The following is a 21,166-nucleotide window of genomic DNA, read 5'->3' as shown; positions in this document are numbered from 1 at the left end:
GCTGCCACAAATCTATTCTTCATAATTAATAAGCATTTAACAAGCTCTTCCTGTCTCGCTGTCCCAGATTCCAGAGACAGTCAGTGGCGGAGCAGGCCGGTGATTATGCCAGCATGCGAGTTAGTCAAATAAACAAATATGGACGCTGGGTTTGGGTGAAGGTGGCAGTGTGTTGTTAATGTCTAAGCGAAGTTGTTTCAGATTGATATGGATGCCTGTGGTATGGTGTGGGGAGGGCCTGGATCAGTGGTAGATGGTCATTAAGTCCATTAGCAGTATTAGCTAGTCTAGTCAAACTCTAGTCAATCCAGTTTCCACCCTGATGAGCCAGAGAACTGGGTCCGGTCTGGTGACACTTATGACAGGGAAACATGGTCACACATGCTTATAGGAACCTAGGGGCTGCGTTCACTACAACGTGTGGTCCACTGGGTAAGACTCCTCTGACTCCACACACATTGCTGCTAGTAGATCCAATCTCACATTTTACTGTCAAAAGAAGGACAGTGGAAACAACGGATTGAATACTTACCACTTCTCTCCTGAGCTGAACGAAAAACTGTTTGCACTTGAATGATATTTTCACAATCTTCAACCTGAGGGGAGAGAAACCCACAGAAATGTGTCAATGTGTGTCACTGCTGAGGGTCCTCTTCTTTCATGGCTCAAATTATAGCCACTGCAGAGAGAAGCTGACTAAAATGTCTCCCTATCAAGACTAATCCCCTCCCTCCCTCCTCCCATCCTCACTCTTCCCTCACCCTCCCTTCCCCCTTCAGCCCTTTTCCCACTTCTACATGACTCACAGCTCAACTAAATATATTTTACATTCTTACACACACACACACACACACTCTCTCTTTCTCTCTCCAAGGCAGTGAGTCATGCCCCATCTAAGCAAAGCTAATTTGTCAGCCCGTTGTAGACAGAAATAGGAGCGAGGCTAGAATCCACACGACTCACTCTCTGATCCATCTCTGTTCCGAGTGACTGGATTGCTATGCTTTCTGATCTGCTCTCTGAGAGGAGTAACGTTATGCATCACCTATTACTAGTAGGGGCAGGCGAGCCAAACAGAGAGGGAGTGGCCGATAGGAGAAAGTCTTTTTGCGTGACGGTTGCCGACAGCTGTTGTGAAACGTGCCACTGTTAGCAGCCCTAAATTGAGCCGGACTGGAAAGCATCTGAGCCCATATATTTTCAAATGAGCTGTATGTGCTACATCAAGCAGCTGGCTTTTAAGAATGGGGATGTGTGTGCTGTGAGGAGCTTGTAGGGGGTGGGGGTTGGGAATTGTGTGTCCGTGTGTTGGATTATCACTCGTCTGGTCAGGATTTGGGCTATGCTATCCCACCCATGGCACACACTTCCAGAAGCCCCACCAACAGGGCTGAATTTATAAGAATTAAAGCTTTGGGCCTCAGACAATTCACATGAAAGCCTAAACCGCTCGGAGTCCGCTCTCAGAGGAGATCCTAGAAATGATCATCTGCGGTTTACAGATTAATATGTAAAGCACTCGTGAGGTGCTTAGAAGAATCCTATTCAACACTTTTCTGAATTCTTCTGCAACCTGGATGATTGAAGTCGATGATATATAGCTGAAAAAACACAACATATCCTCTTCCTACTCTCACACACACAGTGAACATTTCAATGTCTAACACAATCTACAAAAGTGGATGCTATTTGTGATCAAACAATCCTCTTGTATCTGCGATCCAATTCATTCTCTGATTCACAAATCGCCTCATCTTGTATCAGAATCAAGTCTTCAGTTTGTCACTCACCAGGGAAAGCAGTTGATTCGTACCCTGTTCTTGTAAACCACGATCCCTGTGGACATCACCCCAATTAAAATCTCAGTGTTGCTTTGATCCTGGAACAGAGAGCGAGAAAGAGGAAGATTGGGATGAAGAAACACCGGAAGGAAGGAAATCAACGAGAAACATTGGTGGCTTAAGAGTCTAAGTACCCTGACAGCGGGCAAAGCCTGGTGGGAGCTGGTATACAGACCCTTTCCCCCTAATGCAGGGGTGGGGTGCCGCCTTTTGGTAGCCCTAAGCTACATTTTGGTTGGGGGGACCCCCCCACGCGCTAGTGGTCACTTAGTGGCTAGGGCCGGATATCAGTAGGGGGGAGCGGGAGTTGTCTGCAGCTTAAAAATGGGGCACAATCACTCTTTTGTGTCATTCTTTTAAAAAAAATGTATCTTATGTTTGTTGTGTAGTAAATAGTTCCACTTTTATTTACATTGTTTTTTCCTGTAAAGCACATTGTGTTACATTCCATGTCTGAAATGTGCTGTATACATAAAACCTGATACTCTCCACTGTAATTGTCAGTGTGGTGATCATTCTAGAGAGAAAAAATGGCTGGATGGACAATGGCGGCTGGGGGCTCTATTTAGATCTGCCTTTGACTCATTGTACCAGGACTGTCTACGTGACCTGCTCTGTCTTATGAACCAAACTATTATCCAGACAAAAACAAGCAAACCTAGACAGTCAGACAGACACACACCAAGACACCCAAACGAGCACATAAAAGCATGCAGACAGACACATTCTGGGGCAAAGAGAAAAGCCTGTCTAATCGGACAATGAGGGAAATCTCTGTACAATTGCGGATTAGTTTAAGGCCTTTTGACACTGGAGTGCTCTGCCCTGCTAGTCTTTCTTTCTTCACAGAGACAAACACACACACACAGACGTCGAGGCTCGTCGAGGCTCAGTGGTTCTGCTGTTCCTCAGCTGTACAGGAATCCAAAGCATTAACTTCATGAGGCCCTGTCGGCACGGGCCAGAAGAACACGCAGACGGTACATTAGAATGATATACTACTGTACACGCATATTTCAACCTTCAATCTGCCTCAACACATTTCTACCTGCTGGGTTAGAAAGCACAGGCTTTTCTAGATCTAAGGCACAGCTGTATTAAACATTGGTGTCAGTGGTGCTATGAAAAGTGCCTTTATGCGGTAGCAGTGACACACACACACACAGGGGAATAGCCTTACCCTTGCATAGTGCAATTCCACTCCGTACAGCTCCAGTGTCCTTGCTGTGTTCAGGTAATTAAACTCTGACTGGGCCGGAGACAGGCCACTGAGGAGGAAGACCGAGAAATGCATGAGAGAGGGAAGGTGCCTCAAACTCCACAGCTAGTAACCCATGCACAGAAAATGGAGCTGTACAGTGAGGCCACGCTTTTCCTCTGATATTCACTCAATAAAACCATGGAAACCTTCTCTGCTATGAAAGCTGGTGCAGACAAGTAAAACGAGTATACAGCTGTGTATGAACATCAAAATCAAACAAATTGTATTGGTCGCGTACACAGTTTAGCAGGTGTTGTGGTGAGTGCAGCGAAAGGCTCATCTTCCTAGTTCCTATCAATCAATGCTGTAAATGTTAAACACACAATACAAACTTAGTACAGCAGTAGACAAGTTCTTTTTGGATGTAGGTAATAGTACTAGAATTGTTCTGAGCAAATAAAAAAAAATACTGCAAAGTTGACTAGGAGCTAGAAACAGGGTGACTGTTGGTCGGCGCCATCTTTTGTTTCTTGGATCAGAAAGAGTATGCATGGTCTTGTGAAGATGGGCCCCTACCTGTGCTGTTGGTGGTGTTTGGTAACCTCCTTGTCGAAGCCTTGGGGTGGGTTGGGGATGAAGCAGAACTGTGAGAGGTAACCAGGAGCATGCTCCGAATCACTGTAGTCTCCCAGCTCAGCTACACAGTGCAGAGAGTCTCAAATAAATTCAAATAGTAGAGACAGTCAAGTCAACTCCCTATATGACGCAGAAAACAGCAGGCTTATATTGTATATGAAAGATAAACCATTGCCTATCAATACAGTAACGAATAGAAGACAACCTCAAAAGCCTGGTTATGATGTCTATTAATGAAAGAGACAAGTGGTTGAGTAGCTGATAGAGGAAATTATGGTTGAAATGACTAATTATGTATACATTCCAATCAGAACTGACTAGTCCAAATGCTATAATGTACTGTACATGTGAATTTTCTCTCTTGCTCCCATTCCCAATTGTATATAATGTAGTCAGGAGTTTAGTAACAATGAAGGTCTGTTCCTTAGTTCATTCAGTTGTACAAATCTCCAGCTGGTGGGAATGGCCCATCTCCAGATTGTCTAGAATGTTGATTTATACTGACTGGCCTTGACTTCGTGCTGATAACGCGAAGGCTCAAGAGCTAGAGGGCCCCTCTACTTGTAAATATAACGTTTGGAAAACGCTGACGTCATTTTCAGTTTATAACCTGTGGAAATATGTGTATGCGTTTAGTACGCTCTTGAAATAAACGCTGTTACCTTTGGCTTTTAAGACTGGTCTCAATCTACTTCATGCATAATTAATGAACTTACAACTCATTAATGAATTAGAAATGAGTGCGAATTTGGTTTTGGCTATAAAACATATCAGTAGCCTTTGGTGCTCCAACCACCTCTACAGTAGCTAAGTACCTTAGATCAATTAGCTTGCGGTCGTGTGCGAAAGGGCCTCAATTCATATGAGTGGACCTCTAAACCACTGGCTCACGACTATCACTGAAAAACACATCAATTCAATACACAGTTATTGATGTAATCACCAGAAAGAAAAAAGCACAACGCTCAAACTAAACAGTAAATTGCCTATGGATTTATGCAAAGAAATATCTACACAGCACTAATGCCAGAGGCTTCAGCAGGAGTGCATTTCTTGATCGAATTTGATCAGCCTCACCGATTTCGCAAAACTAACCCAAATTAACAGCAGCATTCCATCATGTTTCATACCCTTAACCCCATGGTTAAAATAGCATGAAACCCTTCTCATGAGTAGAGACATTGAGCTAATATAGGCCTAAGTAAGTGTCTGGACATGGACACGGGATGGTTGTGTTACATGGCGGTGCAGTTCACATCCCTCCAGTGACCTATATAGCAGTGAGACTCCCAATGAAAAGCCCTGGAGAGTGAGGCAAGCCTCAGCGGGCCGCAGCAGTGGAAATGGGACAGACCATGAGGAACATACCCCTAACCCTCTCCCCTCCAATCCGTCAGGAGTCATTATTAAGGTCAATCTGATGAAAAGTTGACAAGATGCACTCCTCAGGCTAACGGCCCACTACAATTGGAGAATGTGGCTCTGTGCTAGACCACTAGGCTAGGCTAACATGTAGATAGCATGTTGGTTACGGAGTTGAGCTGCTGGGCGACTCGGCTATTCTTTCCCATGAGGAGTTGAGCTGAGCTGAAAAGGCTATATTGTGCTACAGTATTCTGGACATGTCTGTTCAAGGCTGAGCAGCAACATAGTATTTTATCTACTTCAGTGGCGTAGCACAGTTTCGTAGGGCCCCCCTCAAGGTCCAAGCAGAGGAAATGTGCAGTTTTATAGATAATCATGCTTTTTTTTACACTTTGTCATGAGGATGAGAGAAAATGTTGCAGTTTTAGAGCTCAGGGATTCTTGAAAGATTAACATTTTAAATATCTATTTTGATAGACTAAAGTATCAGCTGACACCATGCAAAGGAACAACCTATTTTTTTTAATCAAATGCAACTAACTTGATTGTTGTAAACTCAATCTGACCCAATAAAGGCCATTTAGTTCTTACAATTGTCCAAGTGTTTAAAAGGCCTTGATTGTTTAATTCTAACATTTGATTAATCAAATTTGTCTTTTTTTTTTGTTTTAAGGCACAATTCAAATCTCCAGGGCTAATTTCTTAAGCATGGTATGTTCTTCTAGATTTAGTACATAAAACAACATTTATAAAGCCAACATTATCCCTTAGGTCTAATATGCTTAAACAATTCAAGTGCGTGCTATGTTGCAGAACAGTGATTACATTTGGGGGGGTTTGACAAAAAAAAAAATGTATCTAAGGGGGTTTAGCCATCAGTGACAGGAGTTGACAAGCCACAGAGCTGACAGATACTCACAACAGTCCAATAAAAACATTGGATAAAAGTAGCGACTCAGAGCTAGAAAATTGTATATCATACACTACAGTTGAGGTGGTCTCCTAATTGTCCCTAGAAATTCTACATCTTGGCCATGTTCTGTTATAATCTCCACCCGGCACAGCCAGAAGAGGACTGGCCACCCCACATAGCCTGGTTCCTCTCTAGGTTTCTTCCTAGCCACCGTGCTTCTACACCTGCATTGCTTGCTGTTTGGGGTTTTAGGCTGGGTTTCTGTACAGCACTTTGAGATATCAGCTGATGTACGAAGGGCTATATAAATCAATTTGATTTGATTGATTTTGATTTGATATGATTTGAGGAACAATGGGAAAATAATTGTCTACACCCATTCAGCATCTTTCACACCCTCTTAAGCTTTAGCCCCACCAATCTCTTGAAGGATTAACATGTGAAGCTATGTACTAAACGACCAAAGATTAAGACTAAAGGCTGGTTTATACCATGGTGTGTTCGTAATTGAATCTGGAGTGCCAGATTGAGTTTACGAACACCCAGAGCACAGAGTGTTGTTAAGATTGTCCGTTCGTAAATTCAGAGCATTTCACACTCAGAGCGTTCAGCGCACACAGTGGACGCTCTGGCCGAGGAGTAGTGTTAATCCGAGCGTTCTGACTAAACAGCAGTAGTCAAGCACCCAAACTAACTAGCTAACATTGGCTAGCTACTTCCAGACAAAAATTAGAGAACAGCTCACTCTGACCATTTTACTCACCCTAGCAGAGCTGGTTAGACCATTTATGTTAGCGTTGGTGACTGCAACTGTGCTGCTGGCAATTTAATTACACTTTTTCCAACGTTTACTGACACCGGCCATATTCAACGGGTGTTGAGTGTTCGTAAATTCATCAGTTATTCTGCGCTCTGGCACACTCAGACGAGAGTGCTCTGAAATCGGAGTAGATAGCCAGAGTGAATTTACCAGATACGTCTTTTGACAGTTGTCACAGTGACACAAAGGGGATGCTGCCGTGAAATTCGAGGCATTTTCAAGTGCTTGCAAAATTGTGAATTTGTGGTCCCACCTTAAACCCTCAAACTTTTACAGATTCACAATTGAAAGCATCCTGTTGGGCTGTATCACTGCCTAGTACAGCAACTGCACCTCCCGTAATTGCAGGGCTCTCCAAAGGGCGTTGCGGTCTGCCCAACACATCACCAGGGGCAAACTACCTGCCCTCCAGGACCTCAACAGCACCCGATGTCACAGGAAGGCCAAAAAGATTATCAAGGACATCAACCACCCAAGTCATGGCCTGCTCACCCCGCAATCGTCCAGAAGGAGAGGTCAGTACAGGTGCATCAAAGCGGGGACAGAGAGACTGAAAAACAGCTTCTATCTCAAGGCCATCAGACTGTTAAATAGCCATCACTAGCCGGCTTCCACCCGGTTACACAGCACTGCACCTTTGAGGCTGCTGTCTTATAGACATGGAATCACAGGCCACTTTAATAATGGAACCATAATCACTTTAATAATGTTTACATAGTGCTTTACTCATCTCATATGTATTATATTCTACTCTATTTTAGTCAATGCCACTCCGACATTGCTCAATCTAATATTTATATATTTCTTAATTACATTCTTTTATTTGTATGTGTGTGTGTGTGTGTGTGTGTGTGTGTGTGTGTGTGTGTGTGTGTGTGTGTGTGTGTGTATTGAATTATTAGATACTACTGGCACTGTCGGAGCTAGGAACAAGCATTTCGCAAAACGTGTGTATGTGACCAATAGCATTTGATTTGAGAGACAACAGCCTGCGCAAAAGACAAAGCAGAGCTCTGCCTTTTCAAATCATTAGATTCTCATCATGCAGCCTTACAGTATATTAAAAATCTAAACATATTGCCCAACGTTTGTAGAACTAAAGCTCCATAAACTCTAAACAAAGCATATAGGAGTAACTATTTCTTTGTTAATCGCTCAACACAGAATAGCCGCATGTGCGCACTCCCTCCCTACTAGACTTCTTGGCTTGTAGGCTGTGTGTGGAAGCCAGGAGATGCTAAATGTGTTTATGTTAATTAGCGGTCAATTATCGTGAGGTCGACAGTTATTTGCTTGACAATCACCGGCTGACGAAATTTCATGCCCGCCACAGCCCTAGGCGAGATAATTAAATAATACATTTGACGCAGTAAAACGTTATGCAAGTTGGCACACGACAAGTGACTATTGTCCTGCTGAGTTCACTGACCCTCAGCTAAAAGCTTTCAACACAAATCTTACTAGCCCCCTCACACTAAAAGCATTTGAGTCACTTAGTGGCCAAACACTGTGCAGCCTCATATGACACAACAGAGATCAAATGGGTAAACTAACTACCAGTAGCTACATATCTCTATTTATGTTTATCGTGTGCATCTCTGGAAGCACGCCTGGGGATTGGAACTTACATTGAACAGAGTAGGACGCCAGGAGCGCGGCAGTGTTGTGCGGGCAGGGCAGTCTGTGGGCCACAAATCACAAACGCACTAGTCATGACATTGATTAATTTGGATCAATATGAAAATCAAAGCTTTTACCAATGGCAGCTCTATTAGAGTAGCGTGTCAAAGTGCTGGGCAGGTAGAATCTGTAAGGTCACTAGCGCGGTGTGCGAGCGTGCTGCTGAACCAGTGTAAATAAGGACAGCCAACTCACCTTCCTGTCAGGATGTCCTGTTTGAGCTGGAGGAAATACTGGTACCTAGTGGAATAAGGAGAGCAGTTACACCAACAACGTGATAAAGATGTCTCTATGATTATGGGCAATAGAACACATTTGGATAATCCACAATCCAATTACAGTAGAATGACTGAACAGGACCCACTCACATGGAGCTTCTCTGATGCTTATTGCTTAGGCTACATTTCTATGACTTAACTTGTCGACTGTGTTGTGAGTAACTAATACTGAATTCATCATCATAGTGTGAGTGCTCAACAGCATTGTTGTGTGGTGTCTGGAATCAATAGTGCACATCCAGAACAGATCCATGCCTCTCTGTATCGTAGATATACAAAGTGGTACACTCACTTGATAAGGCTGGATGAGCAAGGAAATGCTTGAGAGCATAAATTGATTAAAGAACACTGGAGTATCCAGACTGTAACTCTGTTTCTATTGACCATGTATGGAATCCCCAGCAATAGAGGCATGGAGCATCCATGGCATGCTACTCCCCTGTTTATGACTAGCTGTGTGCAAGGCTTCCAGCAGTGCAATTTGTCATTTTTTGGCTAATCTATGTACCATGTTGATTCTAGTCTTTAACTGGTAGCAATCTCTAAAACCCTGCAGGACCTATTCCTAACAAGTTTAATCTATTCAGACCCATTAGTACGATTAGCAGTTTAGGGCTTTGGTTAGTGTAATACTGGCCTATAGTTTAACAGTTACCCTGTGTAATTTGTCTCCTTATATGGGCATGACATGGCAGGTTGTCCTTATCTAGTGTACTCTTTATGAGTATCCTTACCTAGTATACTCTTCCTGAAGTTTATTTGGGTCTGTAACAAAGAACTTCACTCTGAAGCTCAGATTATAAGGCGATCCTCCTATAAATGTACAATGAGACAGATTATTGTATTTCCACTTTAAAAACAACCACTTCCCTGTTAATCCATCAATTTCTGAGCAGCAGATTAAATGTTCACCTACTTTTTAACTGCTTCCTTATGGGTTTGTTTGGATCCAACCACCTCTGTAAAATATAGATGAGGAGAAACTCAGACAAGTTCCTCAGCAACCCTGCTCACTCAATTATTCACTAGTCAGCCCCCTCTACCTCTCACTTTACCTCATCCCACCTCTGCTTTCCATAAGGTAAATGCAGGCAGGGTCATGTTGATCTGTAGCTAGATACTAGCTAAACACAAATTGACCACACCGTAGTGACAGTACACAGCATTTATGGAGGGGTGATGAGGACTCTGCCAACACCGCCTGTTGATCTTAACACTGCATCAGTGTGGGTCATTGAGCAGCAAGCTGTGGTGTAGTAGTGTGTAGTGGCATGCAATGTGTCTCGTTAACATACAAGCTTCCAACACGATTTAGGCTAACAGATGAATTGTAGATTGGATTATATTGCCTTCAGAAAGTATTCAGACCCCTTTTGTTACATTAGTCTTATTCTAAAATGTTTTAAATAAATAAAAATCCTCAATCTACCCAAAATACCCCATAATGACAAAGTGACCGGGTTTTTAGAAATGTTTGCAAATGTATTAAAAATTAAAAACAGAAATCCCTTATTTACATAAGTATTCAGACCCCTTTGCCATGAGACTCAAAATTGAGCTCATGTGCATCCTTTTTCCATTGATCATCCTTGATGTTTATACAACTTGGAGTCCACCTGTGGTAAATTCAATTGATTTGACATAATTTGGAAAGGCACACACATTTGTCTATATAAGGTCCCACCATTGAAAGTGCTTGTTTGAGCAAAAACCAAGCCATGAGGTCGAAGAAATTGTCAGTAGGGAAGCAAAGTACAGAGAGATGCTTGATGAAGAGCGCTATGGAGCAGGTTAAGACCTCAGACTGGGGCAAAGTTTCAACTTCCAACAGGACAACAAACCTAAGCACACTGCCAGGACAACGCATGAGTGGCTTTGGGACAAGTCTCTGAATGTTCTTGAGTGGCCCAGCCAGAGCCCGAACTTGAACCTGATCGAATATCTCTGAGAGACCTGAAAATAGCTGTGCAGCAACGCTCCCCATCCAACCTGACAGAGCTTGAGAGGATCTGCAAGGAAGAATGGGAGAAACTCTACAAATATAGTTTGCTGAGCTTGTTGCATCATACCCAAGAAGACTAGGCTGTAATTGCTACAAGAGGTGCTTCAACAAAATACTGAGCAAAGGGTCTGAATAGTTCTGGAAATAGAATATATATTTTTTATAAATTAGCAAACATTTCTAAAAAACATTTTTTGCTTTGTCATTATGGGGTATTGTGTGTAGATTGATGAGGGGGAAAAAACATTTTAGAATAAGGCTGTAACTTAAAATGTGGAAAAAGTCAAGGGTGTCTGAATACTTTCCAAGGGCACTGTATGTAGAAGAATTGGTTCTAAACATAATTGACTCACTCCAACCCTCCCCATCTTAGCCGTATTAATCCATCTCCATTTCTCACCACAACACAATAGTCTACAGACTACATTTACCCATGACTGTTACACTACTAGATGTCTAAAAGGCACAGACAATTACATTTAGGTGTGAGCAGAAAAAGCGACAATCAGTGACACTTGGAGACTGTAGGAAATGAGAGTGATTGATGAAACAACTTCAGTCAACACTAAGAGTCTGACCTTGGCACCTACCGGGCTGTCTGAGGAGTCGTCGGCCAGATGCAGGCCGAAGTAGTCCCTTTCTGTCAGCTCCAGGTGCTTAAACACTACATCCAGTAAGACATGACCCTGGTCATGTTTCTGTAGAGGGGGAGAGAGGCGGGGAAGGAGAAACAGATAATTACTCATGGGAAACATCTGATTGTGTGTGTGTGTGTGTGTGTGTGTTTGTGTGTGTGTGTACACACACTACCAGTCAAAAGTTTTAGAACACCTACTCTTTTTCAAGGGTTTTTCATTATTTTTACTATTTTCTACATTGTAGAATAATAGTGAAGACATCAAAACTATGAGCACACATGGAATCATGTAGTAAGCAAAAAAGTGTAAAACAAAACCAAATATATTTTATATTTGAGATTCTTCAAATAGCCACTCTCTGCCTTGAGGACAGAATTGCGCACTGTTGCCAATCTCTCAACCAGCTTCACCTGGAATGCTTTTCCAACAGTCTTGAAGGAGTTCCCAAATATGCTGAGCACTTGTTGGCTGCTTTTCCTTCACTCTGCGGTCCGACTCATCCCAAACCATCATAATTTGGTTGAGGTCAGGTGATTGTGGAGGCCAGGTCATCTAATGCAGCACTCAATCCCTCTCCTTCTTAGTAAAATAGCCCTTACACAACCTGGTGGTGTGTTGGGTCATTGTCTTGTTGAAAAACAAAATGAGTCCCACTAAGCCCAAACCTGATGGGATGGCGTATCGCTGCAGAATGCTGTGGTAGCCATGCTGGTTAAGTGTGCCTTGAATTCTAAATAAATCACGACAGTGTCATCAGCAAAGCACCCCCAACACCTCCTCTTCCATGCTTTATGGTGGGAAATACACATGCAGAGATCAAACGTTCACCCACACCACATCTCACAAAGACACAGTGGTTGGAACCAAAAATCTCCAATTTGGACTCCAGACCAAAGCACAAATTTCCACAGGTCTGATGTCCATTGCTCGTGTTTCTTGGCCCAAGCAAGTCTCTTCTTATTGGTGTCCTTTAGTAGTGGTTTCTTTGCAGCAATTCGAGCATGAAGTCCTGATTCACACAGTCCCCTCTGAACAATTGATGTTGAAATGTGTCTGTTACTTGAACTCTGTGAAGCATTTATTTGGGCTGAAATTTCTGAGGCTGGTAACTCTAATGAACTTATCCCCTGCAGCAGAGGTAACTCTGGGTCTCCCATTCCTTTGGCGGTCCTCATGAGAGCCAGTTTCATCATAGTGCGTGATGGTTTATGTGACTGCACTTGAAGAAACTTTCAAAGTAAATGAAATTTTCCGCATTGACTAACCTTCATGTCTTAAAGTAAACGGACTGTCGCTTATTTGAACGGTTTTTGCCATAATATGGACTTGGTCTTCTACCAAATAGGGCTATCGTCTGTATACCACCCCTACCTTGTCGTCACAACACAACTGATTGGTTCAAACGCATGAAGGAAAGAAATTCCACCAATTAACTTTTATCAAGGCACATCTGTGAATTGAAATGTATTCCAGGTGACTACATCATGAAGCTGGTTGAGAGAAGGCCAAGAGTGTGCAAAGCTGTCATCATGGCAAAGGGTGGCTATTTAAAGAATCTCAAATATATTTAGATTTGTTTAACCTGTTGGTGTTAGGGGGCAGTATTTTCATTTTTGGGGAAAAAACATTCCCGTTTTTGACGGGATATTTTGTCAGGAAAAGATGCTAGAATATGCATATAATTGACAGCTTTGGACAGAAAACACTAACGTTTCCAAAACTGTAAAGATATTGTCTGTGTATAACAGAACTGATGTTGCAGGCGAAAGCCTGAGAAATCCAATCCGGAAGTGCCCCAGGTTTTGAAAGCGCTGCATTCCAATGACTCCCTATTCAGCTGTGAATGTACCATCAACGAGCTTACGCTTTCTACGTATTCCCCAGGGTGTCTACAGCATTGTGACGTAGTTTTACGCATTTCTGTTGAAGAATAGCCGTAGGCTGGTGGCTCCGAGAGAGAGATTCTCGTGTAAAATACAGAGGTAGCCATTACTCCAATCGGTCCGAGTGAAAAACGAATTGTTCCGACTGATATATTATTGAATAGATATTAGAAAAACACCTTGAGGATGGATTCTAAACAACGTTTGGCATGTTTGTCAATATTATGGAGCTAATTTTGAATATTTTTCGGTGTTGTGGTGACCGCAATTGCCGGGCGATTTCTCAGCCAAACATGAAGAACAAAGGAGCTATTTCGCCTACAAAAATAATATTTTGGGAAAAAATGAACTTTGGCTGTCTACCTGGGAGTCTCGTGAGTGAAAACATCCGAAGTTCAAAGGTAAACGATTTAATTTGATTGCTTTTCTGATTTCCGTGACAACGTTGCCTGCTGCTAGCCAGGCATAATGCTATGCTAGGCTATGATAAACTTACACAAATGCTTGTCTAGCGTTGGCTGTAAAGCATATTTTGAAAATTGAAAATCTGAGATGACAGGGTGATTAACAAAAGGCTAAGCTGTGTTCCAATATATTTCACTTGTGATTTTCATGAATAGGAATATTTTCTAGGAAGATGTGCGTTGCGTTATGCTAATTAGTGTCAGATGATGACAACGGTCCCGTTCACAGGATGGGGTGTCACTAGAGGTTAACAGTTTTGGTTACTACATGATTACATGTGTTATTTCATATTTGTGATGTCTTCACTACTATTCTACAATGTAGAAAATAGTACAAATAATGAAAACCCCTTGAATGAGTAGCTTTTAGAAAACCTTGGACCGGTAGTGTATGTCAAATCAAATTTTATTTGTCACGTGCCAAATACAACAGGTGTAGGTAGACCATACCGTGAAATTATTAGTTACAAGCTCTTAACCAACAATGCAGTTCAAGTTTAAAAAAAACATCAAAATAAATTAAAAGTAAAAAAATAAAGTAACAAAATAACGAAGGCTATATACAGGGGTACGGGTTAGTCGAGGTAATTAGTACATGTAGGTAGGGGTAAAGTGACTATGCATAGATTTGAGGGGGGTGTCAGACTGTGTTCGCGTCTCGAAGTTAAATCCACATGCAACAAGTCTCCATGACAGCCAGGCCGGAGTGGTTGCACTGTCTGTCTACTTTGGCTCAGTCCCATTAGGGACAGTGACAACCACTTGTCTCCCTTCTGCCCTCTCCTCCCCCTGCTTCGCCTGAGACTCACATCACAGCAGTGTTGTGCCAGTGAGTGGATGGTGGTGGTGTTGACACAGAGCTGCAGTCTCAGCTGAGAGACTGCAGAGTTTGTTGGGTCCATGTCACAGCCCCAGTCCCCAGTTCCAGGCAGCAGACTGGCAGCTCTTGGCTGTTGACTGTCAATTACACGCTCAACCCTGGCTAGAGGATACCAGAGGGCGACACCTCTCTCTCCCTCTGGCTGGCACTGACCCTGCTGTGTTAGCCACTGCGGGATTAGTAGGTCCCTGTGAGCTGGGGGTGACTTCAGCTTTCTAAATCACCAGGTCAATATAATCAAGTGATCTGAATGAGAGGGAGACAAAGACCGCAGAGTGATGGTGACTTTTTATAGTCCCCTTAAATATTTAATTTATCCAACCTGGAACGCTTCCTATTGGTCTATTAACAAATTTACCGTATCGGTGTATCACAACGAAAAGCCAAAATTCACACCCATGCAACCCTGCTGATTAGAAAGTCCTGCGAAGATTGTATTTTCAACCAGCAAGTAACAGGAAAGAATACTAATCACTTTTACAGTGTTCGTTTTATCAGCTGTTGTACAATATGATATAAAATACTTTTCCCTTCAACTAAGTGACGATAAATCATGGTCTAAATACTTTCAATAAAGAGTACTGGTATGTGAACCCGTCAACCCTTACTCAGCATCTCTACTCCTCTCATGTTCTAATCTAGACAGAAAACAAGCCAAACAAGGAGCTCTTCAAATTCCCAAGAAAGATAACGCTGCCGTTGCTTCTAGAGCTGATATGAGAGTTAATACGAAGATGATTCATAATAAAAGGTAGTGGGAGGTGTAGTGGGAGAAGGAGGAGAGGGGCAGCGGCGGCGGTGAGGAGCACCACCTGACAGTCTAGGATTCCCCCGGGGCCTGTGCCCTGGTACCCTCGCCAGTGGGCCAATCAGATGTCTCTTGAGAACAAAACACTGGTAAAGTTATGCATGGAAACCTGAGCCAGACGTCGCATGGAGGGCAAACAGTCACACACCATCTCCACATCACACTGGGGGATGTGACTGTCTCTGACATATATCTTGGGTACTGTAGCAGCATGGAATTCAACATTCACACAGCTGACTCAATGCTCGGTGTGTAGTATGGAGACCAATTAACTGTGTGATTGTTGTGCTTTTACAACCAATAGGCTAGGCACCACGGAAATGGTCTCTCACAGGCTTACAGAAAACCAAAATGTTCAGCTGTAGGCTAGTTGCGCCAAGACAAAACCTTGGTAAAATAATCGGTCATTGTCGGTTATTCTTTTAAAAAAGTACCCACTGCCGAGAGTAGAGGACTGTGGATTTTGGAGCCTAAATTTCACATCATGAAAATAATTTTCAGCCAGCATGGAATTGTGACATTTCCTAATCTATTCCAATGCTTTACTTCTGTGTTATTTGCTGCTCCTTGACTGTCTGAAGTGGTTGTTCTGACTGGATGTGGGCCCTTTCTTTTGTGTTACTCTAGCAAGCTCTCAGGCTGCCGTCTCCTCCTCGCTGGCTTTCTAAAAGCCTCAGGACAAATGTGCAAATGCAGCCAAACAAACGCACACTCACACGTTGATAGGACAGCACTCTGAAGCATGGGAAGGAGGTTAATTTACACGACTCTTATCTTCTCATTGCATGCTAGTTAACTTGCTGACGTTTCTTGTCTCAATGTTGTTATCTTAAGACTGGGTGGACACTGAGGTAATTAGAATGAATGGGAAAGTTAGATTAACACATGTCTTGAAAGATACTTCAGTTATCTGGGAGGCAACTTGAGAGAACTTGACTAGAGGGCTAGCCCATCTGTGGAGGAGAATGGCAATGGGCCTACTCTGAGATCCATACTGAAGACTGGGTGAGTGGGGGGGTGAACGACTAGGCAGTCTTGTGCTGATCTTCAATCGTCACACTTCTATCTGTGAGCCAGCGCCTGAGATTGTGAGGACTGGATTAGCGAGGGAGGAGAGGGGGAATGTTAGGGTCAATGCAGGCCAGGGGTCTGAATGAAAGATCTCAAAAGTAGATGTGGTGTCAATGCACAGAAGACTGTGTATGAGAAAACAAATATGAACATAAACACAATATAGTATTCACATTTAAACATACTGTACATGGTTGCAATCATAAGACATAAAGCTAAACGGATCTCTAGTAAAGTCTTTAAAAAGAGGCTTGGGGCACTGCTAGAACCTAAGCCTGGAGGAATGAGGGAAATGTGGAAAGACATGAGGCAGCTTGTCCAGGAGCAGCAGAAAACAGATACACGGGTAGAAAATCAGCTTGATTGTCGCTCTCTGATCTATTGTCGGGGGCCAAGTTAACCTCACCTTTCATGTAAAAAAGTAATGACCATGCTTTTAAGGGGAAATTATAATTAGTTTGGGATTTTGTCAAGGAGGCCCTTTAACTACTTACCAAGTCAGATGAACTTTTGGACAATGTTCTCTCTAAACTGTACACACGCAACTCTCGGACAGCCTTGCAGAGAAGCAGTTTTCCCCTTTAGTTAACACTAGCAAACATTTCACTCTACTGTGGGAATTGTGATCGAATCAACACATTAGCCACTTTCAATGTAGCATACCTTAACAAAAACTATGCAAGACATAGTATACAAAACTAACTTTGCCAGAGATTTTGTTGTAGGCAGAGCACATCGGAGTAGGACAGGCACGACTCAGGCCCACACTCTCCATAGACCGGTGCCCCATAACCAATCAGAGCTGAAGTAGGCCTATATGGGAATAGCCACTGCCAAATGGATGTGCCATTCATCTTGAACTAGACTGTGTTAAGGCTACAGTATGAGCAGTTGCGAATAGATGTTTTGAGATCAAAGCGAAAGCTACATGTAGCCACATGTGCATATTTGTTCATAAAATTTGCTAGTTAGTGCGTTATTAACCATGTTATAGCTCATTTCTAGTCAAATGGTTGAGTGGTTGCTTCCAAAAAGAGCACAAAATGTATGCATTTCTAGCCAACTTTGAAAAGCAAGTCAAGTTTGTCTTAAAAGGGGCAGTGTTGTATTTTAAGACGTCTTGAATAAGCTAAGTAGCTAATAGGCAGAGCGTAGCATAATTTGTCTGATTCTCTAATAATGGTATGGGAATAATAATGAATCGTATTTTGCAAAGTGGTTTCTTGCATCAAACAACATTTTCAGTCACCATGACTGAGGAACAAGTGGATAAAGAGGTTCATTTCAAAAGTCTCATGGTATGTATGCCTACATTGAACACCACACATTGGCTGCTACTGTCAGCTGAATGATGGAAATAGCTGTTCTATGTTAAAATGTTGTAGGATGGATGTACTCAAAGTTTTTGATGGTTGACCACTCTGGTAGGACCTAGATTATGATCAAAGAGCCACAGTGCCTACTTGGCCACTTAAAACTAACGTAAAGCAGGTACAGCCTTACATGCTGACAAAACCAGGCATGAGAATGTGTCCACATACTGATTTTGTCCATCCACACCAGAGACAATTAGGACACGCTGGTTGAAATATCACAAAACCAACTCTGAACCAACCATATTAAAATTTGGGTGTCAGGTAAAAATACACAAAAACATTCATGGACATTTAGCTAGCTTGCTGTTTGTTGCTAGCTAATTTGTCCTGGGATATAAACATGGGAGTTATTTTAACTGAAATGCACAACACCTTTATTCTAGATCTTTGTAGACTTTTGACCCATTTTGAGTCACACAAAATTGTGTTTTGCTCTACTTTTTAAAATGTATTTATTTATTTAATCTTTATTTAACCAGGTAGGCAAGTTGAGAACAAGTTCTCATTTACAATTGCGACCTGGCCAAGATAAAGCAAAGCAGTTCGACAGATACAACGACACACATGGAGTAAAACAAACAGTCAATAATACAGTAGAAAAATAAGTCTATATACGATGTGAGCAAATGAGGTGAGATGAGGTAAAGGCAAAAGAGGCCATGGTGGCGAAGTAAATACAATATAGCAAGTAAAACACTGGAATGGTAGATTTGCAGTGGAAGAATGTGCAAAGTAGAGAGAAATAAAGGGGGGCAAAGGAGCAAAATAAATAATTAAATACAGTAGGGGGAGGGGTAGTTGTTTGGGCTAAATTATAGATGGGCTATGTACAGGTGCAGTAATCTGTGAGCTGTGAGCTGTTCTGACAGCTGGTGCTTAAAGCTAGTGAGTGGGATAAGCGTTTCCAGTTTCAAAGATTGTTGCAGTTCGTTCCAGTCATTGGCAGCAGAGAACTGGAAGGCGAGGCGGCCAAAGTAAGAATTGGTTTTGGGGGTGACCAGAGAGATATACCTGCTGGAGCGCGTGCTACAGGTGGGTGCTGCTATGGTGACCAGCGAGGTGAGATAAGGGGGGACTTTACCTAGCAGGGTCTTGTAGATGACATGGAGCCAGTGGGTTTGGCGACGAGTATGAAGCGAGGCCCAGCCAACGAGAGCGTACAGGTCGCAGTGGTGGTTAGTATATGGGGCTTTGGTGACAAAACGGATGGCACTCTGATAGACTGCATCCAATTTGTTGAGTAGGGTATTGGAGGCTATTTTGTAAATGACGTCGCCGAAGTCGAGGATCGGTAGGATGGTCAGTTTTACAAGGACATGTTTGGCAGCATGAGTGAATTGTGGCATTGTATTTCATTAACCTTTCACTATTGGATGTTCTTATAGGCACTTTAGTATTGCCAGTGTAACAGTATAGCTTCCGTCCCGCTCCACGCTCCTCCCTGGGCTTGAACCAGCAACACAACGACAACAGCCACCATCGAAGCAGCGTTACCCATGCAGAGCAAGGGGAACAACTACAAGCAGGCTCAGAGCAAGTGATGTTTGAAACGCTATTAGCGCGCTAACTAGCTAGCCATTTCACTTCAGTTACACAAGCATCATCTCGGGAGTTGATAGGCTTGAAGTCATAAACAGCGCAATGCTTGACGCACAACAAAGAGCTGCTGGCAAAACGCACTAAAGTGCTGTTTGAATGAATGTTTACGCGCCTGCTTCTGCCTACCACCGCTCAGTCAGATACTTGTATGCTCAGTCAGATTATATGCAACGCAGGATACGCTAGATAATATCTAGTAATATCGTCAACCATGTGTAGTTAACTAGTGATTATGATCGATTGTTTTTGATAAGATAAGTTTAATGCTAGCTAGCAACTTACCTTGGCTTACTGCATTTGCGTAACAGGCAGTCTCCTTGTGGAGTGCAACGAGAGAGAGGCAGGTCGTTAATGCGTTGGACTAGTTAACTGTAAGGTTGCAAGATTGGATCCCCGAGCTGACAAGGTGAAAATCTGTCCTTCTGCGCCTGAACGAGGCAGTTAACCCACCGTTCCTAGGGCGTCATTGAAAATAAGAATGTGTTCTCAACTGACTTGCCTAATTAAATAAGTATAAAAAATATTTAACAAATAAATAAAAAATTATATTTAAAAAAAATTGGCGCCCAAAAATACCGATTTCCGATTGTTATGAAAACTTGAACTCGGCCCTAATTAAATCGGCCAGACCGATTAATCGGTCAACCTCTAATTTAAATCCCTTCATCTCAACATCACTGTCAGTTCAGTGCACACAGCGTAAGTCTTTTTGCAAAAACAATTATTTGGGAATTTATTTCATAGAACAGACAATTCTGTATCAGTCTCATCTCCAAAGCAGCATTTTTAAATGAACTCTCCAGAATCCATAGGACGGAAATCCGTCGCAGTGACAGAACTTTAAACCTGGACACAAGCCGGCAGGGAGAGAAGGGGGCAGGCAGGGAGAGGAGTCTCTGAGTGGTCCCCTGGGTGGGGAGTTCTAAAGTGGGAGGCCAGGGGCTGAGGATATGGCATGGGGCTACACACACAGTCGAGCGTCACACTCACACCCGATACACAACACCATGCTCGCACACCCTTTTAAGCTTGTCCAGAAAGCACCTCACAATGTATGCATGCATGAGCGTATAGTTAAGCACATACCCTAGCTTTCCCCACTTTACACCCACCCAGACAACCAGGAATGAGAATATTTACATTGACCTGTCTGACACCAACAATCACTCAGGCCCTTCCTTACTATCCCCTTCATCCCCCTCTCTCCTCCTCCCTTCTCTTGCTCTCAACTCTCCATCTTGGATTATGAATTTCCACTCACATTCAAAAGATCTATGTAAGTCACAACAAGGCTTGGTTAAATCTGATCAATTCAACTCGTTACGCCAGGGACGGCTGGGTTTCCAGGAACCGCACAGTACAAATCGCTGTGAAACTGAGGGAGGAAATCAGGAAAGTTGAGTTTGATTCATTAAGCTGCTCGGCCAAGACCAGTCATGAGCTCCTGTTAAAGCTGGGCTACCGGGGAAACAGATGGAGATTATAAAAATAAATAAAAAACTTAACTCAGTTCCATAATAACTATTATATAACATGTGACTTTGTGCAACCGCTTTTATATTCCCCCTGACATTAAATATGATTCTGTGGCCATCTTTCTGAACAATGACAACATCGAGAGAAATGTCCTGTGGTGAACATTTTCTCTGTGGCTGGCTGCCGCGCTCAAATAACCTAGCAGCAACTGCTCTCTATCGGGAGGGAAAACAAT

General features: G+C 42.8%; 1 protein-coding gene across 3 annotated transcripts in view; it reads right to left on the bottom strand.

Annotated features, from left to right (window-relative positions):
- The window catches only part of LOC109867540 (tyrosine-protein phosphatase non-receptor type 4), a 97,120-nt gene that overhangs the window by 42,864 nt on the left and 33,090 nt on the right, over positions 1 to 21,166 (bottom strand). For 2 of the 3 annotated variants that reach the window (XM_020456751.2, XM_031796267.1), the window contains exons 3-11: positions 11,315 to 11,434; positions 9,651 to 9,693; positions 9,469 to 9,547; positions 8,652 to 8,696; positions 8,405 to 8,457; positions 3,619 to 3,739; positions 3,022 to 3,109; positions 1,791 to 1,879; positions 533 to 596 (exon numbers count right to left, since the gene is read on the bottom strand). In XM_020456751.2, coding sequence (XP_020312340.1) covers positions 533 to 596; positions 1,791 to 1,879; positions 3,022 to 3,109; positions 3,619 to 3,739; positions 8,405 to 8,457; positions 8,652 to 8,696; positions 9,469 to 9,547; positions 9,651 to 9,693; positions 11,315 to 11,434 — 702 coding nt within the window. The remainder of the gene's footprint in view (positions 1 to 532; positions 597 to 1,790; positions 1,880 to 3,021; positions 3,110 to 3,618; positions 3,740 to 8,404; positions 8,458 to 8,651; positions 8,697 to 9,468; positions 9,548 to 9,650; positions 9,694 to 11,314; positions 11,435 to 21,166) is intronic. The other variant, XM_020456769.2, reaches the window with a different exon arrangement.

This window comes from Oncorhynchus kisutch, linkage group LG2 (genome assembly GCF_002021735.2).
Source record: "Oncorhynchus kisutch isolate 150728-3 linkage group LG2, Okis_V2, whole genome shotgun sequence".
Lineage (NCBI taxonomy): Eukaryota > Metazoa > Chordata > Actinopteri > Salmoniformes > Salmonidae > Oncorhynchus > Oncorhynchus kisutch.
The sequence above is the reverse complement of the archived record's forward strand: the minus strand, read 5'-3'. Positions and strand labels throughout refer to the sequence as shown.